The 27,864-nt window shown below is 49.5% G+C and overlaps 1 protein-coding gene across 9 annotated transcripts; it reads left to right on the top strand.

Moving 5' to 3' along the window:
- Window positions 1-27,864, top strand: RGS8 (regulator of G protein signaling 8). Of its 9 annotated transcripts, none has more exons than XM_027800665.2 (7): window positions 258-286; window positions 6,877-6,935; window positions 8,441-8,613; window positions 10,876-10,977; window positions 11,910-11,974; window positions 20,277-20,443; window positions 22,178-27,864. In XM_027800665.2, the coding sequence occupies exons 3-7, from the start codon at window positions 8,576-8,578 to the stop codon at window positions 22,358-22,360; spliced, it is 555 nt and encodes a 184-aa protein (XP_027656466.1). In that variant the 5' UTR covers window positions 258-286; window positions 6,877-6,935; window positions 8,441-8,575; the 3' UTR covers window positions 22,361-27,864. The 9 variants fall into 9 exon arrangements, with proteins under 9 accessions (XP_027656461.1, XP_027656466.1, XP_027656462.1 ...); XM_027800663.2 differs by lacking the exon at window positions 258-286 and adding an exon at window positions 6,510-6,791; XM_027800664.2 differs by lacking the exon at window positions 258-286 and adding an exon at window positions 6,590-6,608.

Raw genomic sequence — 27,864 nt, 5'->3', positions numbered from 1 at the left:
TCTGCGAGAGTGCGCGCTCTCGCTCTCCTTTCTCCCCCTTCCCTCTCTTCCGTAACCCCCCTCCTTCCACCAGCTCTTGTTCTTTTCATGAGATACAGGGCTAGGGAGCCAGGAAAAGTGGCACAGTGCCGCTGCTCCTCCAGGGATAACTGTGGCCGGGCTGGGTCCTTTGCCCTCCCCGATGCACCGGGAGTCAGCAGACACTGTTCCTCAGGGTCCCAACCAGCCGTGTCCATCAAGCACCAAAAGCCACGTAGCCACCACCCTGCTGCCTGCTGCAAGACAGGTAAGAGCCAGGAGGCCCTTGGTGGGTGATGAGAGGCCCTGTGGTCCTTTGCTTGGCTACAAGTCCCCGGGGGAGGGGTTTTTACTTGCTCCTGCCCTGGTTTTCTGGGGGGAAGGATGGCTCTGCAGGCAAAGAGGGAGGGGAAGGGTGCTGTTCAGATGTCACCCCTATTAATGTCACGGTAGCGCTTCTCCCGGTGCATTAATCTTCCCGTGGCATCTTATGAATGGTCAAAGGGACACAGACATGGCTTCTAATTAACAGGCAGGGATAGAAAGCGGCGTATTCTTACGTTAAGCCCTGGGCTGACACAGGAGCGGGACTGGTTCTGGGGTGATCCCCATTTCAATGGGATTAGTGGTGGGCTTTGATGCTGGGAGAAAATATCAGTTTGTGCTGGTGCTTGCAGCTCTGAGATCATCACCATCTTTTCATCCCCCTCACCCCCCCCACCCCTCCTCCCTTCGCTATTGTTGTTACTTTAAAATGGTGGGCTGTATTTCCTTTGGATAGTTGGGTATCTGTGTCTGACACCCGGGCTGAACGCCGGGGCTGAGCTAGTTAAAAGTAAGACTAATTGGAGCGAAAGGAGAACATGTTGGAGGCGAGAGAACTGCATTGAGCGGAGACTGTAGTGCAAACTCGCAGATGGCAGGAGCATGTGCACTCTTTGCGAGAAGAACAGGGGGCTAACCTGGGAGTGGGGGGGGTGGGCGCTAACCTGAGGAGGGGGTCGTTTTCCTGCAGCCCTGACTATAACTCATGGAGATCCCTGTAGCGGTGAGGGTCATCTGTTTGCTGTTTGATGGGGGGGGGCGGGGGGAGAAATAAGCTGGTAGCTTGGCACAGCTAGGAAATACAAGGGACCCGTTGTGCTGGCATCTTCTCCCTGTGACTGATGATCGCTGCGCTGGGTGCCGGCAGAATGCAGTTGCATTCCTCCATCTGGGGAGCGTACACGCTGTGTAAAGCGCTGTGCTTTCACTGGCCTGCTTTGCTGCCCTTCTCAGAGATTCACTTGTTCCTGCAGCACTGTCCGCCCTGGCAGGGGAAGCCTGGCCGCCTGCCCTGCAGCCCTTCCATGTGGCTCTGGGTACGTGGCCCAGTCGTTCGGGCTTGACTGGTGCAGGCGCTGGCGGAGCTCGGTGTGCTCCGCTGTGCCCACTGGCAGGGCGCAGGTGAGGGCTGCCCTCCGGTCTCCCAAGGAGAGACTGGTACTGGAGGCAGCAGATATTTTTATGAAAGAACCACCATCTGCTGGAGAAAGAGGGTGAGCCCGTCTAACTCACTTCATTTATGTTTTAATTAAGGCTAGAGCAGCAGCCTCCAGAGAGGAAAGAGAAATCCCAGCTCACCCATGCAGTTAACTCTGGTTTTCGTCGTACAAATACCCATTCAGCTGCTCACATGTTTCAGGTTAAGCACGTGCTCAGGTGTTTTGCTGCAGAGGGAATGACCTCCCAGTGCCACATTGCATAGCTGTACAGCAGTTAAAATAGCCCCGAAATATCCTTGCTGGGGCACCTGGATGCCCCGTAACCCTGAGTCTTTGAAATAACAGTGATAAGAGGAAAGAAACACAGACCTTATCCATCATAAACGGATTTGTGAGTGCAACCCCAAGACCTTGGGGCTGATTTCTAGCATGGAATAAATGACTGGTTTAGTGTGTTCAGCTTGCAAAACGCAGGCTGCTTGCAAGCACCTTGAATGGTATCTCAGCAGAAAATTAACCCTGTCCATCAGCAAGCCTCAGTTCCTGGCCCGTGTCAAGCACCAGATCTCAATCAAAATGTGCTAGGGACAGAGCATCTGTGGTAGGGGATCTTTGCGGAGATCTGTCTCATCTGGGTGGATCTGTCTCGGCTTCCCAGCCACACACATCAATTGTGTTACAGACGCTGCCATATTGACAGCAGCAGCGATGCTGAAAGCTGGGAGGACTCCAAGGCTGCACAGAACAGCTCTGTGTCAACTCCAATCCTTTCTGCCTCCCTGCTCCACACTAAGAGCATCCTCTCCAACGCACACGCAGGGGCACCACCACGCTTCTTTACATGTAACTGCTCCTGGGCATGGGAGCATGTTTCCTCGGAGAACAATTATGAAATTGTAATAAAGTGCTTTAAAGGGGAAATTCTTCCCTTTGATGCGCGTCTCGAGAGCTGCCCCTCTCAGCCCGGAGCCTCCCACGCTGCTTAGCTGTTGGTTTTGTGTCCTACCTGCCTGGAGGAACTGGGGAGGGGAGTGGGGACCACGCAGGCTGGGGCCAGGAGCCATCTCGCAGTGGAGGCATCTGTTCCACTGCTGCAATCGCGATGCCCAAGAGCCACAAACATGTCCAGGAGCCACTTTTATCATTGACACAGGAGAGAATTTAAATAGCTGCCATGCTCTCCAGCTGAGCCAGAGACGGAACTGTGGCTCACACTTTATGTAACTCATTTTTATTTTTAAACATAGTCTTTTATTTTCAAGGGGAGTTCAACTCAGTGGGTGTCTCCTATCTCCTGCCCTGCCTTGTTAGCGCACCTGCGGTGGCTTCTTTCATCAGCCCTCCATCCAGTATGTCAGCTGCTTGGTTTCCTGCCTACCCCTGAAACTCCAGCTCTCACCTTCCAGGATTTCCTGCCTGCCTGGCCTGATGTGGAGAATGATTCGAGGTTTAAGGTGAATAGAAAAATTAACCCCTTAAAATCAGTCTGAGCCACGTCTGTGGACGTTTCCTGATGTTACTGGGGCTCCTTTATAGAAGGGGGAGCTGTTCTCATGGCTCTTCGCAAGTAAGACAAGCCTGTGGTTTGTTTTGCAGTGTGGGAAGCGATGTCACTCGTAATTCCTTCCTGCCAGGACAGTCACCTTGTGCTGCACCGAGTCTGTTTTCCCCTGGACCCTCAAACAAGCGGGCAGGCAGCGTGCCGCAAGGAGCAGAGCATTGCATGTCAGGTGGCAGTTACTAACAATTTTCTTCCAGCTTCCAGCTGCAAACAGTGGTGGAGAACAGCAGGCTCTGGAGATAAATTAATTACTGATTCAAATTACCTTGAGGTTGGACCCATATAGGTACCAGCCTGGATTCTGGATAAATTTGGAATGACCGCGTGTCAAGGGAGACCAAATGACACGTCGTATCATGAGAGCTTTGCTAGGGTTGCAAGTCACCTGGAGGCATGAGAGAATTCCCAAAGCAGCGACTGCTGTGGGAGGCAGCTGGCCTCGTGTAATTGGCATCTTGCAGTCACAGAGCCTCCATCACTGAGCATCTTCCAGAGAGATCACAGAGGCAGCAGAAGCTCATGAAAACATACCAAATCACGCCTTTACCTGTGGGGATGTAGCTGCCAACCATCACAGCCGTCTGAAGAAGCACTTTCTTGGCACTAGGGAAAAACCTCTTGGACTAGCAAGTTGTGAAGCACACCCTTGAACAAGCTCCTTGCAGCACGGTACTAGACAAGAGAGATGCTGGCACAGACCCAGGAAAAGTCACAAAGTAAGAGCAAACACAACCCCAAAGAAGTTCAAAGCCCTTGTGGTGTGGATCGCTGGAAATATGACAAGTCACGAAGTCAGAAATGAGAAGCAGAAGAGACAGTGGCAGGCTCGGTGTGATGGTTCGTTAAGCATAAAATAATGGAATCCCAGAGCAGCAGCAGACCCCCGAGGAAACAGAGTTAAGAGTGAGAAGACAGGGAGAAGTCTGCTTAAATGTCAAGGTGAAGGACTTTATTGAAGCAAACCCATGGGAGATGTCAACCAAGCAAATGAGCTAGTCACTGTAGGCATCCTCTGGTCTTGCAGCTCCGATCTGAGAAGGGTGGCCAGCTGCCAGCCCTGGGGGGAGCATCCCTGTATCTGGGGAGGCAAAAGCCACACAGCTACCAGGCAGAGCTGCCTTCCTGGTCCTGCTGGACACGTGAGGACAGCTATACTGGAAGGAAGAGATGTCTTCAGGCCATGCAATTTTATCCAGCAGCTGAGGGGCAGAAACTGGGACCAAGTGAAACTAGTGGAGGTGTTTGGTCCGGAATAAGTTTTTTGGGGTGTAAAAAAAACCCTTGAGTGATGATCAGTGGACAAACCACACAGAATAGATGGGGAGACATTTAAAAATGTAGGGAAGTGTGAAAAGGACCCTGAAGATGGTGGGGAAGAAATTGATGTCCAGGGAAGAGGCTGGCAAATTCCCTTCCACCCTGCCTGGTCACAGCCAACACTCCCAGCGCTGCACGTGTTCACCTCTTGTGTGTTTGCTGTTAGCAGGTCATGAGGAAATTGCTTTAAAGTATTTCTTGGAGAGATATAAAATTTTGGATGGGATTCAAGCCTAATATCAAAATGAGTTATTTTATTAAAAGCTTTTAAATAGAAGCTACAGAGTAGTCAGAAGCAGGAGAGCTATTTTAGAAGGAATTTGCCCTAAACCTCTCCTACTGCACAGAAGCTTTCTAAAATATTACCCAGTAAAAAACATAATTCCCTTTATCTCCAATTTAATTACATTTCCCGTAGTGCCTGTGTCAACACAGTTCACTTATTTTTGTTCTCTATTAGCTCGCACCTGGCGTGGGAAGATCTAGTCGTTCGTGGGTTGCTCCAGGATCTCACCGAGTCACGAGAAGGGTGTAGTGACGTACTGGAGGAGCAGGAATTGGGGTCTCTGTCCATACTGGCTATAGCTATGGGATGGTAGTATACAAAACTGGCATAAGAGCTGGAGGGGGAGCAGGAGCACTGGCGTGGTCCTCTGAGCTATCCCATCCAGAGTTAGTCGATCAGAGTTTTTGATCCATTTGAGACTGCAGCAAAGTCCAGGTATCTGGATAATGGACCAGAATTACCTAGAGCTTTGTCCATTGAACGTCTTGTGGACCTCCTCCACCCCACAATGCCTGTGTGTGTAAATGAGATCTGAGGGATGTCCTGGAAGTATTACAAAATGTTGTCACTTGTGACATCCTGTGGTTGCCTAGAGAAAACCTGGAAATGTGAAAATGCATTAAAACAAAAATGACATGTAGAAGTTAAACTCTTGGTGACATTGTATTAAGTTTGGCTTAGGTTTGGGGCAAGGGCTGAAGCTAACTGTTATTTAACTTGAACAAACTGGCTTGTTGTACCAGAGGTGTATGAAGAATCTCAACCTTTGACCTTGGCTGAGAGGAGATCGTATCAGCCACGGCATTTTTTCAGTGCTTATCTTCTGATAGCTGGAGACACAATTAGTCTGAGTCAGGATGACCTGGGCTTTGCGACACGGGGGGGATGAGAACAAGGCAAATATTTCCGTGCTGTGTTGAGCTGTGAAGGAGGGGATCCGAGCTGATGGTGGGCAGGGATCACTGCCTCAGTGCTTCTGATCCCTGTGCTTGTGTAGCAAGTTCTGCAGGACTCTGTCTCTCCCCAGGGATGTTGCCTGGTGATAACGTGCTATCTCAAGATATGCTTCCTGCTCTCAGCACCAGGGTGTCAGCCCCAGCGATGTTCTAGCAGAGGAGAGGCAGGTGACTACAATCTACCAGGAAAAAGGCAATGACTGCAGAGGACATTTTTTTTTTTTTTTTTTTTTGGTCAATCAGCTTCACCAGGATCAAAAAAGCAATGGAGAGCCCATGGCTTGAGCTCTTGGTGACCCGCATCAGTGCCTGTGCAGCCTGCGCCATGCCTAGCTGATGGCTGGGCTAAGCCCAGAGCTGGGGGGCTGTGCTGCAGCCCCCCGTGTTGGTGCCATGGGTTAGGCTGTTAGAGTCACTGGGGTGCACTGGACATCCCACATACACTTTTTGGAGGATGGAGGTGTGGGTGCAGGAGAGAAAGAGGGAATCGGAGCCTATACCGTGGTGTGAGCGCACTGAGGGAGGTTGCAGGGATGCTGCTGTGGGGCAGGGAGCGAGCAGGGCTGCACACATCAGGTGGGAGATGGATGCAAGGGGTCAGTCACATTGCTGACTTGCCAGACGGATTTTTTTCTTCTGTCACCCCATGCCCTGCAGTAAGGACCTCCCTTGCCTGTTGCCAAAATTTTATTTGGCCCTGCTGACATCTAGGCTCTTTAATTAAACTCTCCCATCCCTTCTGTCTGTGGCAACTCCTGCTGATCTGTGATCTGAGGGCAGCAACCTTCCCTCAATCAGAGGAGCCGATTAAAGCGATGCAGGCGGATGCTTTATTCCAACATACCGAGGGTGACAACAGCGAGCGCTTTTGCAGGCATCCCCCCCCTCCCCACCCCCAGATGCTCCCTGCCAGCCTTTGGGATCCACCGCCCGTGCGGAGCGGTCCCCCATCCCCATCGTGGGAGAAGCCGGGGTTTTGCTGCCAGGTGGGCGAGGAGGGGAGCAGCGAGGCGTGCGGGGCCGGTGGGCTCCTCAGCGGCGCCGGCGATGAGCCGTGAGCGGTGGGAGCCGGCTGCGCAGCCCAGCCCAGGCTGCGGGCTTGAGGCTGCTCCGGGGTTTTGCTGGATGCGAGAGCTGCTCTGAGCTGCGCTGCTGCTGCCCGGAGAGAGGTGGGGAGGGGAGGGGTGTCGAGGTGTGACTTTCACCCCGCGCAGGGGGCTGTCTCTGAAGAAGACCGCTCTGCTCTCTCCCCAGAGCCTCTCCCAGCACGCTGTCGGCACAGACCCACCAGCAGAGAGGACAGGTCAAAGGCAGTGAGTATCGTTTTCTCTGTGTCTGTCTGTCCGCAGTGCCTGTGTGTTCAGTTTTTTCTGGCTTTCTCTGCATGTGAATGGATGGTCTTAATCCCTTGAAGCCCCTGAGACCTCATGTTTGGGTGGGTTTTTTTGTTTCTTTTGTTTTTTGGTTGTTTTTTTTAACCTTTATGCTGCTAATTTTTTCTATTGGGATGGCTTCTTAATCTTTGCTCAGGTGATCTCCTGAGGTGATGTGATAACCTGAATGTCATAATCACACCCCTCCCCTCCTGTCTCCCATGGAGAAACCCCCCAAAATACATCCATGCTGAGACTGGCAATTCTCCTTGACCGGGGTCCTGCGGTAGGAGGGGGAGGTAGGATGAATGATGGAGCAGGAGGCAAAAAACCCTCACCATGGACTCCTACTAGGACGCCTTTAGACGCCACATCATATTTCTAAAGTCATAACTGGCTTATTTGCAATCAGAGGCAATGCCCGTGGGTACGTCAGCCTAGCAGTGGGATTGCCTTCACGGGAAATACAGGTCTCGGCGTCCGTGAAGTCAGACAGACTTTGGGATGACAGGGAAGTTCGGTGCTGCTCAGCTGTGCAGGTTGCCGTTGCAAGGGCTGGCGAGCGGGTGGGAGCAGAGGCGAGCAGAAGGCTGTTTCATAACCGTACCCCAAAAAGCAGGATGGTAGGGGAGGCTGCAAGGGAGAGGGCACCGGCTCCGCTTCCAGCTGGCACATCAGAGCAGCAGTGGGAAAGAGGAGTAGGGGCTGCTGGACTCTAGGAAATCCTGTGCTGTGGCCTCACATGTGGGTGAGGCTGTTAATGAGGAAATTTTAAGGGGCTTAAGGAATTACAAGGATTGATTTCAGTTAAAGCACATCGAAGCAGTCGGTCAGGGTAGGGATTAAGGAAATGCACTCACTGGCATATAGCGCAATCCCAGTTCCATTAATTTAGTTGGGAAGAGGCTTTGTGTGTTTTTTAATGTAATCAAGTTTTAAAAGGGCTGTTGCGTTGAGCAGCCAAAGCTCTGGGATCTCCCCAGGCCCCAGCAGAGCAGGGTCCTGGCCTCTTTGCTCTCATCCATTCCTTTGTCTCTTCCTTGGTTGCTCCCTCTGGGCAAGAGGACGTGGAGGTTACCTGGAGCTTGGCCCTGTCCTAGCAAACAAGAACCCTTTGCCCTTTGCTTACTGTACGGTCCTGCTCTCTGTCCCATTGGTCTCCTGGCTGGTGGACCTCACCTTTTCTCTCTGATGTGAGATTTATTCGACCAGCTCCCTGTGTGCCAAAGCTCACGGGTGCCCTGCCAACCCTCTCTCCCTCCCTTCTTCCCTCCCTCCCTCCCTCTTGCAGACTGTGCATCTCCTTGGTGGCTCTCCGCAGGCTCCCGCCACCCCGAAGTGGAGGTGCTTTCTTTGAGTTATTTTGGTGTGAGTGCTTGAGCCTGTGATGGTGAAAGGACCAGCATCTGCAGACGCGTGAAGTCCTCCTGTTATTTTATTTGCAGTGCCAGCTTTTCCATGATGCCTGGCCAGTAACATCAGCCATGACCTGGAGGGACAGGGACAAGAGGTAGTTTGGTCTTCTTAGCGAGGTCAGCCCGGAGCTCTGCCTGTTGAGGAGAGACCTTCAGAGGTGTTGAATGATGAGTGCGATAATGCCAACTCCTGCCACTCCATGGTGAGCTGTGATGCCAAACTCAATTCACTTTAGACCTGAAGCTGGACTTAAGCCACGGTCCTGGTCTTAGAAGGAAATGCTGTCTCTCCTCTGTGATCATCCCTCAACTCTGAACGTCTTCCACTGAAAAACTGACCTTCCGCGCTAGGAGGCAAGGATCAAATGGGTTGAGAACAACCGGCCCTCCTTTTTTTTTTTTTTTTTTTCAGAGGATTCTTTGATAGATTTTTTTTTTAAATGCCAGGACATGAAACAGTAAATCCCTCCTTCCTGCACTCCTGCCTCCTGCAAACAGCCCCGACTGCTGTCCAAGCCAGCCAGTTAAAGGGTTAACTATAACTGGATGCCTGAATGGCTGCCTTACTGATTCCACGGAGGTAACTGAAAAGACATGATGCATCCCTCACCCCTGCCCATCCTGTCGCTGTCTACCTTGTCCCCTCTTCCCTCCTGCCCTTCCCTTGCCTCTCTACCTCCTGCAGACCCAGTTTCTTTCCCTCTCTTTCTCCTGTGTCCTGTCTTGGAAGTCCTCGCCTAGAGATCAGTGTTCCATGAGAGACAAGCTCCTTGCTGGTGGCACAGCACCTCTGTCCCACACACGCCCTGCTGCAGTCCCTTGATCTCAGGCATCAGAGAGAAATCTGAGCAGCATTGCGGTAATGCATGTCACACCTCTTGCTGAGAAATTCGTGAGCCTGCTAGAACAAGCAGCGCAGGGAAGATAAAGGTTGGGGGTAGGAGGTATCAGGAAAGGTACCGGAAATATCCTATAGCAGACTGGGTGTCCGTTTGAGCACAGCGGGTCCAGCATGCTCGGCCAGGAGCATGACGCTTTGCAGACAGTATTTCTGCACTGGTTGTTGGGGTTTATGCAGCGTAGCATCCCGAGGCCACCGGCCGCGGGCCCACAGATCAAGGCCGTGTGACAATTCCTGCGACTGAAGATCTCCAGTTTTTTGTGCTTGTTAAATGCTGTGAGCTGCCTGTGCTGCACCAGGGAGACACTCATTGCATTTAATTAACATTTAATTTGCTGTAAGATTACATTAAAATGTGCAATAATAGAAACTCTCTGAAGGGCGGGAGGAGAAGGGGGAAACAGGCGTGCTACAGATTGGCTCAGTTGCTGGTGCTGAAGTGTTCTGCAAGAATTACATATGGAAGGGGAAAAAATACCGTACTTCCCTCTGCAGTTACAGAAAGTATTTGGCATCTGTTTGGCAGCAGGGCTCAGAGAAGGGCTTTCTCCAGCCTGGAAGTGAGTCTAGCAGCTGAGAAGTGGAGACTGGGTCACTAAATCCTCCTCCTGTGGTCCAGAGGAGAGATGGCCTCCTTCCATGTCTGGGGAATCTAGCAGGAGAGATGCCCTTAGGCTGGAGAGGCAAATCACGGGCTCTGCCCTTCTAGAGACCACGTAAAACCATTAACTGCATCTATATGCCTTTGAGAGGAGACGATGCCAGCCCGTGTGATGCATGTGTGTTACGCGTCCCTCTCCCTTTGTGTTCCTCCCTGTCCCGGGGTTGCGTAACGAAGGATGCTGCAGGCGTGCTGGCTGTCCCGGGAAGGGGCTGGCAAGGATGCGAGGGGCTGGCAGATGAGCGAGGGCTCTGGGCTGGTTTGAAAATTGAAGGGAAAAAAAGCAATAAAGCCATTTTCTGCCTGGGTAAGCCTGTCAGGAAAGGGGCTGTCTTAGCCTGCTTATGTAACCCTGAGTCCGAAGGAGCTGCTCGGGATCGATCCTGGCCAGGGTCTGATGGCTCTGCAGCACAGGCTCACCTTACAGGTGCCTTACTCCCTCTCTTCTTCCTCCAGCCCCGTCCTGCCCTCAAGCCCCAGCATTTGTGCGCTTTCTGGCTCTGCTGGGTTGTGGTGACTGATTTCTGGTCTCGCTGCACTTTGCTCTCCTCCCACAGCTGACCAGAGCAGGTCTTTCCAAGAAACCATCCCAAAGCGCAGCCTTCAAAAGACTTTTTGGCAGTCAGGGCAGCTGAAGGACCGGTGGGGGTGAGCCTTCGCTGCTCTGGTGCTGTGTCTGTCCTTACCATCTGCCTGGCATCTTACTGGAGATGTTTCAGGGTCCCTCCCACAGATGAGGGAGCCAAGGGCACAGGTCTCATGAGGCACAGAGCCACTGAGTATTTTTGTTTTGGTTTGGTTTTTTTTGTTTGTTTGTTTTTTTGCCACTCTGGCTAGATTTATAATCATCATCTTCTTTGGTTTTCCCCTGCTTACACCCCTGCTCCCCCTCATCGACCGCAGGAACAGAGGGATGAGGACTCGCCTGGGCTGCCTGTCTCACAAATCAGACTCATATAATGATTTCACAGCTATTCTTCCGGACAAGCCCAACCGGGCTTTGAAGTGAGTATAGCTGCAGCATCCCACCCCAACCCCATTTCTGTCCTTCCCCTCCCTGCCCACCCACTCCCTCTAGTATTGTCTTCCTTTTATTGTACTTTGTGTAAGCCTTGACTGGTTCTTTTAGCCACAAGGAAAGAGGAAAACGAAACAGTGCTGAGACAGCAGGAACAGCCTCCAAAAATACCTGGATCATTGGGACGAGTTCTCCTGTGAGACAGGACACATGCACGATGCCTATTGCTGTATGTGGGACATGTCAGCACATATTTGAGGATGTAATTTCCCCCTCTGTCATCATAAATCAGTGTCTGAGCAGCTGACTCGGTATGAGAGGTGACCAGCAATTTCAGGTCACGGTCCTCTTTAGCTAAGCCTTGCTATTAAACGCTACCAAGAAGTCCTGTGTTAGTTTGTACAATGCTGAAGAGAGATGCTTCAGGCAATCCAGAGTCCCGATTTGGGATGAGCGGGATGAGATTCATCTGATCACAAGTCACTGCTTACATCTGAGCTAAGACTAACCTTCTTCTGAAAGTCAGGAAAGTAAACACTTCTGCAGGGGTGGGTTTCATTTCGCTTGACTTTTGCCTTTTACAGTATAAATGTCCACATCCGAACTTGTTCCCTGGGCCTCTGCTTAGAGCCAATGAGGAAAAGTTGGTCCCTTTTTGGGTGAGATTCATCTGGCCCGTTTTACCTGCCTACCTGGGGATGAGCGATGAGGACACTCAAGTCCCTGCAAGCCCCTTGGTATCTCCTCAGTGATTCTAAAGGCAGCCCAAGGTGACTTGCTCACCTGGAGACCTCTACATTGTAGACCTCCAAAGTAAGGGGAGAAGAATTCCAGCCTTCCTTGGTGTCCCTGTCAAACAGCCCCAGAGGGGGTCAGCGGCCGGGGGTTTTCTGTAACTTGCGTCTTCCTTTCTTTACAGAAGACTGTCGACAGAAGAAGCAACAAGATGGGCAGACTCTTTTGATGTCCTTTTGTCCCATAAATGTGAGTAGAGATTGAATTCTACCTTTTTTTGCCCCTCATACCCTTAATACTGGTGGTAGCTAGGGCAAACGAAGCGTGCATTGCGTCAGACGGGAATGGTCCCTCGGGCAGCTGCTAGGCAGTGGTCACCGTCATTCATAAGCAGGATTTGTCCTCTGGTTAGGAGGTGAGGGAGTGACTTTCTGTGGGTTCCCATCCTGGCTTTGCTCCTGTCCGGCTGGGTGATCACAACAGAGAGCCATCACCCCATGGCCTGACCTTCTCCAGCTCCTGGGGGTGCACTGGGGGCAGCACCCCGAGGCTGTGGCCGTCTGTAGCACGTGCCCCTGGCTCCGGTCTTCTCACAGAAGCGCATGGCAGGTGCTTGGCTCACTAAAGCCCCTCGAGACTGGCACCACCAGTTCATTTCCCTCTCCCTCCAGCTGCTTTTCTGAGCTGCTGTGCAGGGACGCCGTGTTGAAGCGCAGCCTTTGCTGGGGCATCTACGACCCAGCAGCGTGTGGTCCGATAACCTTGAACACCTTGCTCCATAGCAGGGAAATCACACGTGGCAGCCCTTAGCAGAAGCTAATTTACAGTTAGTGCAAACCTGAAGATTTCACATCCAGGAACCTTGTGCAAACATATAATCAGCGCACCTCGCTCCATTCAATAGATCAATCGTATCAGTTCTGTTCAGAAAATATTATTCTGCTTCACCAACACCTTCAAGCTGAGAAATTATAAGAAAGACAGTGAAGTTCACAGTGTAGGTTCATTAATGTCTTTTCATGGAGAATAAAACAAGAGTGAGCCAAGGTTGGGGAAAAGTCACTGCGGGCAGTGAGCTGTTTTATCACGATAAGGAACTGCCTGGCTTTCTTAGAGATTCTGCTGCACTTATATTTGAAGACATTAAGTGTAGGATTATATTATTATTTTAAATAAAATGTCATTTTGCTGGATTTCTACTGAATTGACAACGGTTTTGGCAGGGAATTAAGTGACAACTTTGAACAGGCTGGCTGACCAAGGCAGAAAAAGCAATATGTAATTTTAGCAGCAGTATCTTGCTGAGATCACTGCTTTTGCAGGCAGTAGAAAAAAATACATGGTGGAGCTGGCTGTGGCTAAGGGGGAACATTTCTTGCATGGAAATTCAAAACAAGACGGGGATACGCACAGAGGCTATAGGGTGCCAGGGGGATGGGGAGGGGGGAGGACAGGATATTGCCATCAGTGTTCCTATTCTGTCCTTGAGCCCCTGTTCCTCCTTCACCAGTAAAAAAGTTGGAATTTTAGGTACAGACTGCAGCAAAAGTGCTTTGGTTACAAAAGCTGGCGAATTTAGGCATGTATGTGCTGACATTATACAGATTGTTCCCTCTTCAGCTGACTGCTGCAAATGCTAAATCAAACCTTGGTTCAATTATTTCGTCCAACAGCCTCCACAAGACTGTCTGTTTTTATTAATAAATTAGCCTTATAGAGTGATAAATGAGATATCAGAATTTTTCCTGTCTCTAGAACGGAAAGTAATTCTGATAACTCTGGCACTTAATGAAAAATATTCAGTTTCTAATAGCAACAGAAGGTGATCTTTAAAATTTAAATTAATCTTTTTTTTATCAGCAGCCATGGTGACATTGCCTAGTGATCAGCGACAAAAAAAAATTTGTTGTTTAATAAACTGCACCTGAAGTTTCTGGATTTGCTAGCCTGGCAGTCAAGGGTTGTGATGATACAAATACAAAAGGCTCCGCTGAAACAGGAGTGTTATTTTAGTTACACTGGTTTAAAGGAGAGAAGAGCGTATATCCGTAAGAGGAATTATATGGTAAAATCATTGTGGTTTTGCTTATGTGTACTTGTCTTCAAAACACAGAAAAATTTGCCGAAGATCTATTATGAAAGCAGGATAAAAGACACTTTCGCTGTCAGAGATGTGCTGATGTTAGATGGGTAAGGGAGCCTTGTGCCTTCTCTGACCAACACTGGAGAGTAAGAAAAGCAGCGCCTGGCCTGCCTGTGTCTGTCCATAGCGAAGCTGCCAGCTCATATTCTACTTTTAGTGCCAAGAGCAGGACAGAACTGTCTCAGTCTAATTTCTCTGTGACTGCCCAGGTGAACAGTATTAGCTGGGGGGAAATTTGAATTCATGCTTGGGGGCATGGGCTAAGCACCAGCTGGGCTCAGGGAGAATTTCCCCTGGGGGCTCAAAGCATCAGCAGGTAGACCACTTCTGCTTGACGCATCTGTCATAAACTCTTTCTTTGCTAGGTGGACAGTTCATCTGTTTTGGAAGGGAGATTGTGATGCCAATTTGAGGGGGTTGAGTGGCCCTTTCTGCTGCAGTTAGATATTACCGTCGTTTCGGGGCCCTTCCAGACAACTTGTTCTTTGGGGGAAAAAAGCAACCCCAGAGAGCTCAAGTTTTTGTGGGTAGTATTGCAAGGGGATGGACAGGTGCAAAAAGAGCTCCAAGGAGCAAGAAAGTGGATCAGAGCTCCTTAAAAACACTCTCTGAAGTGCCAGGGTGACCCCTTGTACAGGGAGCTCGCTCGCAGGGCTGCAGTGCTCTTCATGGGAAAACCAAAAGACTTACACTCTTCTGCTTCCTATTTTCATGAGTCTCCAAGAGGTTTCTAAATGGAAGTGATCTGAACAGGTACCATGCATCATACGGACTCTGTGAAGAGTGTCATTATGGTTGGTTTTGTCAAATAACCCTTGAAGTGTGATGGCCCTCTGGAGCCCCGCAACCTTCCCTCTCTTCCCTTTGTTTTAATGAACGGCCTCTGTAGGTAACGTTTGATCCTGACATGCTGCTGGCTGGAAGCATCTTGAGTAGAGGATTGAAAACCCCTGGGTTTTGAAGCGGTTGTGCATCTCCAGAGATTCCCAGGCTGGGAAATGCTCCTCTGTATAGTCCACATAGCCTGATGTGGATTAATTCCCCAGTCATTTAAAGAATAATTTGTGTTGACATTAGCAAGAGACTGTGAGTAGGAAAGGCAGAAAGGTTCTCTCTGTCATACCCCCACCTTCCTTTTGCACTGGCTTTGGGATTTCAGCATCCCTCAGCCTAGCCCTTGTAGAGTAACCAGTGCTGAATGGTAGGACGCAGCTCAGCTCCGTTTCGTTGACAGCCCCAGCTGAACAGGTCAATGCAGTATCCTCCTTGGTTTTGCTAATGGGTGAAGCAAATCGGCTTGAAAACATAGGGTCAGCCAGTCAATTCCCTTTTTACGGGAGGAGCCTCGTCTGAGCTGACTGCAAGAGACGCAGGCGCTGCGCAGCAGTGTTCCCTTGGGTCAAGGCTTCTGAGTGTGGCAAGCAACAGGAGAGAGGAGTTTGATCCTACTTGTAGCAGGGAATTGGAAGAATAAGAGACAGATAGTATGTGGCAAGCTTCCTTGGGTGCTCAGGGAGCACAAGCAGTGGTTTTAACATGCTAGATTTTGACATTTTTTCCCATTTTGTGCCGGTACGGGTTAGCGGTGGCTCCCAGGGAAGTGGAGCTCAGTGTGGTCTGCAGAGTGTGTGTGCATGCATGTGAGTAACTGAGGAGTAATCCCCCCTCTGTGCCCATGCCCAAGAGGTACAGGCTGGTCAGCCAGATGGAGATTTCTTTTGACAGGCTGCTGGAGGGAAACACAAGCAATAGCATGTCTCATTCTGCATCCCTTGCGGGGCTGGACACATGGCTTGTCATTTGTCCAGAATCCAGCCGGACAGTCTGTCCTCAACCCTTAGTCACTTTTCAATGGAGCATCTGATGCAGAAAAACCTTTGCGCTGAATTTCCATTTTTATCTCAAGGGTGACTTTTTCCCCACCACCTCCTCCCACCATTTTTTGTGATCTCTGTGCTCTTCTGCCCAAACTTTATTGTTGTCCTCCTCCTTCTGTTGTCTACACATCGCTCCTCTTCCTACACAGCACAGGAATATCCCAGCCTACTCCTAGTTCTTTCTAAGCCAGAACAGCATTAGCATTAGCATTGTGCTGGTGACAGGCAGCTAACATTCAAGGAAGCCATGCTAAGCAGCAGTGAGAGCATGCACGTACGCCATACAGAGCACTGTGGCCTTGTCTCTTCGGCCCTGGACCCAGCGTGCTCCATAGAGCTAATCCATCCATCTACCAGCCGCAGGGACTCTACCTTTATTCCCTACATGAAGCTCCGCTTGCCCCGATGGCGTTAAATGTGTGCATTAAATAAACGATCGTTGATCGCTTGCTTACTCCAGCAGCGGCTAATGCCTGGCTATTAAGCTGTCTGCCTGAATGATTTAAACCACTAAGCTCGGCCTCGCGTTGCTGAAGGTCACTTTGGTTAAGACTTGTGCTGTGTTTTGTGCTAGCCAGTTCAGCCCCTTCCTCCACAGCCCTTCTTGCTGGAAAGGATCTGCTCTCCATGGCCTGAAGAATAGTATTTGAATGGGATGTCGGGAGCATCCGAGCCCCAGTCGTTGATCTGCCTGGCTGATCTATAAAACACACATTCTGGTCATTGCCTAGTGCACAGGGGACCTGCAAGGTTACAGCCGTACGGTGCACTGCAAGATCTTGGGACGGGGTGATGTACAAGTACTTGCACAATCCTTCCTGACAATCCTCTCGTGCACTCCCTTGGTCTATTTGAATGGAGAGCAGGGCGTTTTGAGGCTACTATTTACACTGCAAAAGTAAAAAGCAAATGTCTTCCACTTTTTTCAGACTCTTGGCACTCAGTAGAAGAGCTCCATTTCTTTGCCTTCATCCTATCTACTCCATCAATACTGATTTACTCCTTTGGCTTCAAGCAAGGCTCACCACTCCTGAGTCAAATTCCTGAACGTGTCCAGTAGTTGTCTTGAAAGGCTGTGCACCCATACCAGTACGTGTCTGTCTTCTTGAATGGCCATGCCTTTAGGCTACATGGTAGGGATATCTTGTGCTGCTGCATCTGAAAGCTTCTAATCCTGCTTTTCATTTCTGTGCTTTTTCTGTAAAGCATACCTTTGGAATTGCACTTCTTAGGTGCTCTGACCATGTTCTGGGACACTTCAGGAGGCTGACTTAGTAGGTGATGTTCTCCTGCTCATATCGCACTGCATTCCAGTGCTGGTTGCCCCAGCAAAAAAGCTGTCCAGTTGGGTGGAGTGAGCTTTGAAACACTGATCATCCACCAGCGATGCTCCCCTAATAGCCTTCATGTGTAGGAGGAGATTAAAGTCAACATCCAGCTCAAATTCCAGCTCAGGTGGTGGCAGTTCCCATACCTAATTGCCCTCCTGCCCTTTCAATCAGATTTGTCATTGTTCCATGATCAGCTCGTGGGCAGTGATTTACCACTGCCCAGTCATCTGGGCCCACATCTCCAGCTGCCAGGCACAGCTGTAAGCACTGGCAGGCGGTCAAAGGCTGAAGATGAATTCTGTGCAAAGCCCTTGAGCCAAGGATGACCTCTCCTGCATCCAAGGCCTCCTCTGCAAGGTCCTCATGGGTCCAGCTTCATCTTTTCCTCAGAGGCTGTGAGGAGGGCATGACAGGTGTATATAAAGAAATAGAGAACAGCCAGACACTAGTATTTGTCTACCTGCTGCCTAAACTTACTTCAAGATAAAAAGGAGCTGATTGACATGAGGGCGGGAGGCAGAGCGCATGGAAACCTCCTGGTCCCAGGAGGGACCTGCTACGGCTGCTCCCCGGGGCAGGGCTGAAGGAAATGCCTTTCTCACTCATCAGTCATGACGTGCCCTTCTTTTTGCAGATATGCTATTTTGCAGATATTCTATTTGCCATGCAAAGCTGCTATTTCTACAAGTGATCCTCTGTCAGTGCTGGGGCTCTGGGGCTGTTGTAGAGGAAAGGATGGGAAAAAGGACCAGGACAGAGAAAGAGCAGCAAGACCTCTGCAGGGACACACAGTGGGGGCTGTACAATCATAGCAGTGTGCTTGGGTGCTGGAATATTTAACGTCAAACATCCTAGGGGCTAATGATATATACAACAACATACATCTCAGGCCACTGCTGCATTCTTGCTGTTGTACTTTCTTTACCGTGAAACCTGCCAGCCTGCTGTTGCATCTGCTCCTTTTCCTCCTGCAAAGACCCCCTGCTCTATTCTCAAGTCTTCCACTTGCTCCCACACAGGCCCTGTGAAATTTATAGGCATTTAGGGGTTTTGAAAAATATTTCTGTCTTTTAGATTTCAGGAAAGGGAGCAAGGGAGCAGGCCTAAAACATCTCCCTTATTCACCGTATTTATATATGGAGAGGCTGAAAGCAGCCATGGGCAGCATGATCCTGACAGGTACCCCGCTCCCGGAGATGCCTTCGGCACTGTCTGCTCTGCAGGTTTCTCCGAAGCTAATGTCACATTATTGCCCCAGGCTTGAACCCACAGTTTGCACTGTTAATTGCTTTGCAGTGCTCATGGAAGAGAGCCCTGGTTTTGTCCACAGTAGCAATCTGAAACCCTGATCTTCTCCTAAAAGTGCATTAATTAAGAAGTGGCAGGATGAGTTGGTATGATCCTGCTATTTCTTGCTCTCCTGGGGCTGACGGGAGAAGCAAGCGTAGCTAGGACAGCATGTGCCTGTTTTAGGTGCTGGTTGCTGTGCTCTTTGCGAGGCAGATTGCTGACAGAGCACTTAGCGGTGCGGAGCCCATTAATGAAGGAGTTTGGAGAAAGACAGAGGGGAGAGGTTTAGCCTGTAGTTTGGTCCTGTCTAGCCTAATATCTTCCCTGCCTTTCCTTTTGAGGATCTGGACAGCCAGACTTCCCTGCTGACTTACAAGCAGCCTGAAATACAATTGTTAGTTGCTGTTCAAAACCTGGGGCCATTACTTAGGGCTTGAGGCTCAGGACCTAAAGTTGAAAAAAAGATCTCCATGTTCTAAATTATTACCAGAAACAAGAGAATCAGGAATAGGATTAGGGCATACAGGGGAGAAAAAGGGCAATGTTACATTGCTGCTTCTCCTGGCGTACCTGGTGCTGGCAAGAAAACAAGGACAAAGCCGTAGGGGAGTTTGTGATGGATCCTGTGACACTGGCCAGCCCTGTCCCTGGTGGGCTGGGGCTTGGTGTGGACATGTGGAAATGACCCACACCAAGTATCAGGCGTCACCCCACGGGCTCCATCCCAGCTCCCACACTCCCTGCCACGGGAGGAAGGAGGGAAGGCAGCACTGCCGAGATCTCCCGCAGCAGAAAGGGCAGGTGGAGCCCCCAGACCCCAGCACTGCAGGAGTTCAGGTCCTACAGATCCTCGTCAGTCTTTGTCCGTCCCTGCCAGGCACACGTGCACTTGCTCCTCTCACACCTTTGGGGAGTCTGACCTTGCCGAGTGTGTTCCCAACTCCATCAATATTTTTAGACACTTGCTTGGAAGTAGCCAGTGCTGACTCAGGAGATTTCCAGTCATAAACTACAAATACTCAGGCCCTATAGAAAAAGACCAGGAAAAGGAACTCATTACTGGAAAAAAAAAAAATTAGAAGCCAAATTTATCCCAAGACTAAAGAAAGGAGAAAGGGCATGTGTGAAACCTTCAGCTACTTCAACTCTACTGGTGCCAGGGAAAGGAAATAAAAAACAATAGCTGTGTCCATAAATATGCCCAGGCAGGGGTTTAAGAGGACACAGACTGCCTAGTAAAACTTTCCACATTTCCAATCTGCCCCGGCTGACTCAGATTACATTACGGAAATGTCACAATTGCTAAGCATTAACAAGTGATAAGAACACTTTTACCACTGACTAGACAAGTAGTAATTATGTCCCGTCCTTTCCCTCTCCCCTTTATTGTAGCTGTAACAGTTAGACTCTCCGAGATCCTTCCTCTGTTTAAATAAGAACTAAAAACATGTCACAAGGCAATAAAGCAAAGTGACAGAAAACACGGGAGTCAAGTCCACAGACGGTATGTTTTATTAAAGGTTTTTCTTAATGACAGATAGGACACTACAAAGTGTCACGTTAACATGCACAAGATGCTGTGGCCAAGAGACTGTAGTGTTGAAGCCTGATGTTTTCAAGAGGAATTTTTCAAAGGTTAGGTGCCCCAATCTTGAAGAAAGACTTTTGCCATGTTAGCTGGCAGAACACTTTTTTCAGAGCAACAGCAAATGGTGTTTGACTTGGTGGCAGCTCATGAGAGTCCAGCTGATGTGATGGTGTAAATTATGGACACATCCTGGGATTGCAGACCTCAGGAGAAAAATCAAATGGTCTTTGATAAGCAGGGGTGGATGGAGGGATGTCTGTTGAAGAGGCTGCTCCCTGCCCTCTTTCTCCTCCTGTTGCCACTCCCCATGTCTTTTTTGCAGATGGGCTGGCTGCTTTCCGTGCTTTCCTGAAGACAGAGTTCAGTGAGGAAAACCTGGAGTTCTGGCTCGCCTGTGAGGACTTCAAGAAGACCCGCTCAGCAGCCAAGCTGGCCTCCAAGGCTCAGCGGATCTTCGAGGAGTTCATCGATGTGCAGGCTCCTCGAGAGGTGGGTATGCCAGCACCCCGGGTAGGCAGAGCATCCCTGCGGCGTGGGGAGCGAGTCCGTCTCCCCATGCTGGGACCCGTGACGGGTCGAGGAGCACTCCCTCCCCTCCCAGAGGTGATGGTGAGGAGCGGGTAAGGGGGACGGCAATGCCATCCTGCCTGATGCTGCTGCCACCGCTGCTTGTGGTGACTCATTCCCTAGGGAGGGCAACTACTTTGATGGCACTAAATTAGTCATAGTCAGTGAGTTCACTGGCAAACACAACCTACATTTCCTAACCTCTATGAGCTTCCTAGGAGTATTTCACCTTGCTCCTGTTATTTGCTATCAATCCCCCAAGCAGGCTATTGGGCTGATTTCTTGCAGGACATTTTGCACAGAAGCAACCCACAAATGACTAACTTGTTAACTCTCCAGGGAGGAGTGTTTATCTGCTGACTAACTCCCAACTCAATTAGACCTCCTGAAAGATACAAGCAATAGCTCAGAGCTGAACAAAAAGTGCAGTCACAACCTGAAGCCTGGAATTGTTAAGTCCTTTTTCAAGTACTGACAGGCTGATGTGACCATCAGATCCTGCATCGTGATGTTGAGTTGTGTTATTGTATTCGTAACACAGCCAGGAGGGTGCTGTCCTCCTTCCTGCTAGATTGCTTGGGTTCTTGTCACGATACAGCTGCCTGCAAGGGATCCCCCCAGAAGGACTCTCTTTATTCCATCTTTGAACTAGAAGGGATGATGTGAGGCCACTGAGAAGCACCCAGAGCTACACTGAGGGGTGTGGGTGCTTTTGGGGCACGCTTCAACCCCCATCGCCTTCGGCGAGCGTCTTCCTGCTCTTATTCGTGAAGCTGGGTGAGATTTCAGATTCAGGACCGCAGGGCTGAATCTGGGTTAGAAATGTGAGCGTAGGTTGGCTGGGGTCTTTCCTAAAATCTGGTCCTATTGTCAGCGTTTTGGCGTGCTAGAATGTGAAATGACCCTTGAGTGACACAGAGAGCTGATCTATACTGCTGCCATCCCAGTTAAGGCAGACAGCTTTACTTGCTAGACTCCTTTAAGTTTGGACGCTGGGATAATAACAACGAATAAGGACTTTTCAGCCAGGTTTTAAACAATAGCCCTACCCAAGGGTGACTGCTTTGCTAGGGAAAGAAAACAGGAAAGCTCAGGTTGTTGGCTTTGCAAACAAGCGGCAGTCATAACAGGAGGGTGGTTTGTTTTTTAAAGTCCCTGCTCGAGACATTGTAACACCAAGCTGTTATGGGAAAAATCAAACAATTTATTTTATAACAACAGAGTTTAGAAACATTTAATAAGAATGGACCAGTAGTTTAAACCCAGCTGAAAGTTCATTCACCCTTACATTGGGCATGGAGTGAAGAGTAAAAGAAGCGGAGAAACCTTGGTCGACAGGAGAGAGTTTAGGCTGAGTCAGCATGTTTAGAAGATGCGCTACATAAACCTGTGTGTAAGAGCATGAATAAAGGTAATTTGATTTCAGAGGTGCTCAGATCACTATAAATCTAGCTCTACTTTTCCAAATTTGGGGCAGGATTCATAACACTGGGTTGCTGAACCCCACAGAGTTTGGGAGGGGCTGTTTAGGCATGGCCCAAGGGTAGGACCTTGGTCCTGCTGCCGCTTCTCCAGCCACAGCTGAGACAAAATGTGCCATTTGAAGCAGGCAAACCGGTCACTTGGTACCAAACTCTCTTCTGCTACTTTCCCCAGGTGAACATAGACTTCCAGACACGGGAGCTGACAAGAAGAAATATGCAGGAACCCTCCCTCTCTTGCTTTGACCAAGCTCAGGGGAAGGTGCACAGCCTGATGGAGAAAGACTCTTACCCCAGGTTCCTGAGATCCAAAATTTACACAGACCTGCTGTCTCAAACCCAGAGGAGGCTCAGCTAGAGCAGCAATGGGGCCCTCAGAAACCATGTGCTTCCCACAACAGCCAAAACCGATGTCTAAATGTGAAACTCTCTTGGTGTTAAAAGCAGCGGGAATGGGAAAAGAGGGAGAAGGGGAAGGGGAGGCTTCCAGAGTGTGATCCAGATGCGGTATTAGAACTCTGAGATTCTGTGATATTTTTTTTTTCTTTTTTTCTTCTGGTTAATGGTAGCATCTTGCAGTTCTTGCCTCTCTCTAGCACAAACCCATAATCCTCTCTAGTCACAGGGTCATCTGTGGGGAAAGCAGGTTTCCTTTAAAATTACTACGTTGGTTTGTGCGTAAATAATGCCACTGCATCTTTTCCATCCTTCCAGACATCTTTTAGAAGGGCCCTAAGGGCGGTTCTGACACTTGTGATATCAAATCCAGTCCAAAGCGTTGTCTCACACGCTGGCTGCTGGTGTCTGGATCCAGAGACCGTGAGGAGGGAAAGAGGGAAGGGAGAGAGAAGGCAAAGGCACATGAATCATGCCACTTCACAGAGCAGAAACCATCAATGAACTCAGCTCACTTTTTGATTTTGGTTGCACACCTTATGACACCAGCTGCTACCCTGTCACAGCCCCTTATCTTCCAGGGGTGGAGGAGTTATTTTCCATAAGACTGTCGAGAAGCTGAGTTTTTCTCATGAGGAAGGTAATCCCAAAAGTTCTCGCTAGACTTTGTCGGGCAAGTCTTCTAGTGTGAATGATTGTTTTTCATTAATACTATTTATTTGTACTGTAGTTCAGCCTGGAGGCCCCAGTCGTCACTGAGGCTCCGTTGTGCTAGGCACAGTACCAAAACCTAACACAGAGAAGCTCCTGGCCGCCACAGACATTAACAGGCTTGGTGGCTTCTTGGGAACAACCTGCCAGCTGTTGGGAAAGAGTCGAGAGAAGGAATGTCTCATCTGCCCCACGCTGAGGTGTAAGAAGAGCACAAGACCTCTCTGCTATGGCAGATAACATTTTTCCTGTAGTACCTGACCCGTGCGTGGCAGGGAGAGGTAACCTGCAAAATCACAATTGCATTATCTTTGTTATTTACTGATTATTGACTGTTGTCGTTACCTACCGATTGTCCACTGTGGGTTCAATGCCATGCAAAGAACTACTAAAGACACAGACCCTGCTGCATGGTGCTTGCTTAAAAACAGGACCCGGGGGAGCAGTGTCCAGGTGTGAAGTGCTCTTTGGCCCTGTTCCCATAGCCTAGATAGCCAGCCACAGGAGAAGGTTCGGTGTGGCACCTCCTCTGTGCTGTGCAAGGACACGTACCATCTGAAGGCTCCATTCCCATGGCACCGCTGACCCAGCTCATCGGCTGTCAGATCCTTGCAGTATTCTCTGGTGGAGATGCAGACAGCCCATCCGTGGAGTGGAGCCTACAGACCAGAGGTCTGTTTTCTTAGTTTTATGAAGGCCTGGAAAGTGACCCCACAGATCTTTTCCTCTCTCAATCATCCACAGATCGGAGGCTGTGAACCTCTGCTCTAGTTGAGGGCGGTGGGTAGGTTTGACGCAACAGAAAACTGATAGTAAAGATTTAGTGTAGCATGGTGTAAACTAGGTAGAGTGAATTCTAAAGGTAAGCTTAACATGCTTGGAATGAGATACAAAAAGCTTGCTTGGACTTGGCAGTCTTGGGTTAATGGTTGGATTTGGTGATCTTAAAGGTCTTTCCCAACCTAAATGACTCTGTGACTCTGTGATATTGACTGTCTATGCATCAGGTAGGAAATAGGTTTTGAGGCTTTTTGTAAGGATGCTGTGCAGGACATTAGGACAAACAGGTTTAGGATCAAGATAGAGATGGTAAGCAAGTTTGGTTTATTCTGGAGGTCTATTCCTGAGGTGTCTAAGACACTAAAATCTTTTGCAGTACAAGTGCAAAATTTATGCTGGGTAGGGAAACCTGCTTTTCAGTACCTGTTGGTCAGCTCTAGAATTCTCCAGTTCTTTGGTGGGCAAATACCATCTCCAGCTGACTGGCCAGAAAGAGCAGCATGCTGTGGCATCGTGAACCAGTGTTCCTGCTGGTCCTCCAGCCCTGCCAGGCAGCTTGAGAAGCAGGGGCTGGAGCATGGCCAGAGATGTTGCCACGCTCAGGCTCAACAACACATCTTTTGGAACTGTTGAGGTATGCCAGGTCCATAATGTCACGCGTCCAGAGAGACAAAGCTCCAGGTCTGGATGTTACTTTGCAGATCTCGCTGTGGCAGCTTCATGCAAACTTCTTTGCTGCTTATTTGAAGGAGGAACAAGCAAGGTCTGGAAAATACTCCAAGTTTGCCACAATTCATCCAAGGGGTCTACATTGTGCAGTAGCTCAACTGGGCACCTGTTCATGGGCCCATAGCTTTATGGCAAACAATGTACCTGGCACAGAAGGTCTAGTGGGACACGTGTCTGAGCAAACTTGTGCAATGATCTGGAAGAAGTCAAAGAGAAGCAAAGGATGCAGAGCCTGCATGCAGCGGCTGTCCCTGCGGGTATCTGGGATATAGGAAATGGAACAGAGCCATACCACCTGCACAGCCCCCTCCTGCCATAGGTGAAAGGGAAGGAGGAGGGCAAATACCCCACACTGAGGTGAAACACTCTCAATGCTTGACCTGCAAGTGAGGATGCAAAGTCCCTGAGGGGCTGGAAGAACTCTCCTTTCTGAGAAATACGTCTACCACACCTGCGTAACACAGGATGAACTGGCATCTCTCAGGGTCACAGGCTGCTTCGGCTGGAGTAGTTACCCTTGAGATGCCCTGCAGTGCCAGTGGTACCCAGTGTCGCTGCAACCGCAAAATGGCACAGCGACGGGTGATCGAACCGCTGCAACGGGGCAGCTCAGCTTCCCAGTGCTGGGGCATCAGACAAACTGTGTTGCAAGGGACGAAGGGAGGCCACCTTGTCTGGCCCTGCCTTCCTCCGTTTCAGCCTCCTCTTGACTGCACATGCAAAAAGCATCCCAGTGCTGCCCTGGATGTGAGAGACGGCAGCAGCAACAGGCTTATGCCGTCCTTGCTTTTAAAAAGAAGCCAGAACGCCATATTATCTGCCTTGTTAAAACCCACCGATACACCTTCTGGGTGGGCTTGGATGATGCTGACCTCTAGTGCCAGCTGATTCATCCCAGACAAGGCTTTTCAGCCAAGTGCCCTGCAGCCACCCATGGCGGTGAGGGTCACAGAGACAACCAGGCAATGAGGAAACAGCAGAAACAAGATGTTTATGTTGAGGAATGAGGAGCAGACTCAGAAGTGAGGACAATTCCCAGGCTTCCCTGACGGCTACAACAGCTGGTCCTATTCAGAGTGTGGCTCTGGGAAGCCCAGGAGGTAGCATCTCTCAGCAAGCTCCTCCAGCATTGGTGCTGTCATCCTGAATTTCAGTTTGTGTCAGAACACAAAAAGTTTTGGGAAAAACTTCAAAGTAGCCAACACGCTGTGAAAACCAAGCTCCCCCCTCTCCTCCATCGACCTGGGGAATTGCTTTGAGTGGGTGCACTCGCAGATGCCATTGCTGCAATGCTGACAGGAACTGCATTGATGCCGGTTGATGTAGGAGAAGTTTTTTGCCCGTTAAATTGGTGCCAGATAATATCCTCCATGGGAAACATCCTGGAGCACAGAGTGGAGCAAAAGTATCGTCTGAGGCATATGAGTCTGTCATGGTTATTTTTGTTGCTGCTTTTACAGTTTGTCTCTCTTGAAGGAAAGCAGACCAGTTATTTAAAGTAATTTTTTTCTTTTTAAAACAAGAAATTGGCACCAGCTGCTTCTTTTATGACAAATGTCAGTCTGAAGTGAATTAAAATAGGCAGCTTATAGCTCTTCCCCTTAAACCAGGGGCTGATTAGGGAAATAATGACTGAGCCAAAGCTTCGGAAAGCACTGAGTGATGACTAATCCCCATCAAGGACAAACATCCTATCTTTGATTCATCTCTTACTGATGTGAAAGGGATATTCATAACTTACAAACCCGATTTCCCCTCTCCGCAAGCACACACCTCCAAAATTTTCCTCCTGTTTCAAGTAATGTCAGTGTGCACCATCATATAAAGAGCAGAAAAAAAAAATTGTTTTGCTCAGCTCTTTTTATTCTGCTCCCAAGTCCTTTGACAGCAAAAGGGAAGAGGAGTTTACAAATTGCCTTTCCCTTTTCTATAAGCTTCAGGTGGTGTTAAGTCCAGAAGCAGATGCAGAACTCCAATCTGCTTTGAATTTCTCCTGCTTTGGCCCATCGGCCAAGTTTGGGATGATTTCCATCGCTTGTATTGGACTTGTTAATGTACCGATGGGTACCTGCCCCCCACGCTGGGCAGGTGTGATGGGCAAAGTCCCGCTAGTCTAAGTAGGGGAGGGAAATAGGGGTGTGTGTCTGCCGGTGTGGGTGGGTGACAGTGCATGCGACTTTGTGTGTATGTTATTTAGTGTCTTCTACTAGAGAAGCTTTTCTGAGCCATAGATGTGCATGTTAAAATAGGAGAATTAGGCATAATGACATAAAATGAGATTTTTAGCCAGTGTTGTGTTCACCTTGTGTGTAAGTTTGACTAGTGATAAGAGACATAAAACTCTGCTAAGCTTCCAGTTACCCGTAAGAGCACATGTATCAAACTGAACTGAATGTTCACTGATAGACACAAAACCAAAATGTTTACAGCATTCAGAGCAATAGCAAAGCATACCTCATGCCAGTCCTGGAGTGCCTCTCACCCGTTGCTGCAAGCTCTCCCCTCCCTGGGGGCTTCTTGCTTCTCCCTCCAATCCCCCTTTCTTCAGTCCTGTCCTTGTGGTCTTCCTTCCTCCTCCTCCTCCTTATGGTTTCCTCCCTGAAGCACTCCTGTCCCTGCCAGCCTTCCTCACCACCAGCACTCTTTGTCCCCATATATCTGAGCCTGGGTCTCATAACCTCCTCCCATGCCCTTGTGTTTGTGTACCCTCCATCCCCATCCTCTCTTCTTTAGCTTTTACTTCTGCAGATGCTTGTCTCTGGTCTTGCCATCCCTCTCCTACATGCCTCCTACTGCCACTATAAAGCTCCTAATAGCTGTTCCTTGCCCATTATATAAGAAGAAAATGCTTCACATAATTTCTGCATTATCTTTCATTCCTGGGGCTGCTGCGGTTGTCTTCTTCCTTGGTATTTTGTTTTTTTCCGGCATTGAAGCTTTATAGCACAGAACTGGAATTAAAGTACATTTTGTTGCTAGACCAGGATGCTTTTCTTTACCCCACACACCCTGGGCTTTGCAGAGGCTTGTCTTGTCCCCGCTGTTGCATCGTCTACTTCCATCGGCGCTCCACGTGCCGTGCTTGTGGCAGGGGCTGGCTGGTTGAGAGGGCAGCCGTGCTGCACAGGGGCAGCGGCTGCTTTGGCAGGGTCTCAGCTGTGCTTCCTCTTAGCTTTCCGATATAAAAACCAGAGTGTAAATAAAGGTGTGTGTGTTGTATTTCCTTAGTAAAGTCAATCGTTCTGC

The sequence above is a fragment of the Falco cherrug genome, chromosome 12 (genome assembly GCF_023634085.1).
Source record: "Falco cherrug isolate bFalChe1 chromosome 12, bFalChe1.pri, whole genome shotgun sequence".
Lineage (NCBI taxonomy): Eukaryota > Metazoa > Chordata > Aves > Falconiformes > Falconidae > Falco > Falco cherrug.
The sequence above is the reverse complement of the archived record's forward strand: the minus strand, read 5'-3'. Positions and strand labels throughout refer to the sequence as shown.

Coding starts and splice junctions, on each gene's coding strand:
- RGS8 (XM_027800659.2), top strand. CDS start 6,438: ATGCAGGCGGATGCTTTATTCCAACATACCGAGGGTGACAACAGCGAG. Junction 6,936..10,875: donor GAGAGGACAGGTCAAAGGCA/GTGAGTATCGTT, acceptor CATCGACCGCAG/GAACAGAGGGATGAGGACTC. Junction 11,975..20,276: donor TGTCCTTTTGTCCCATAAAT/GTGAGTAGAGAT, acceptor TCTTTTTTGCAG/ATGGGCTGGCTGCTTTCCGT.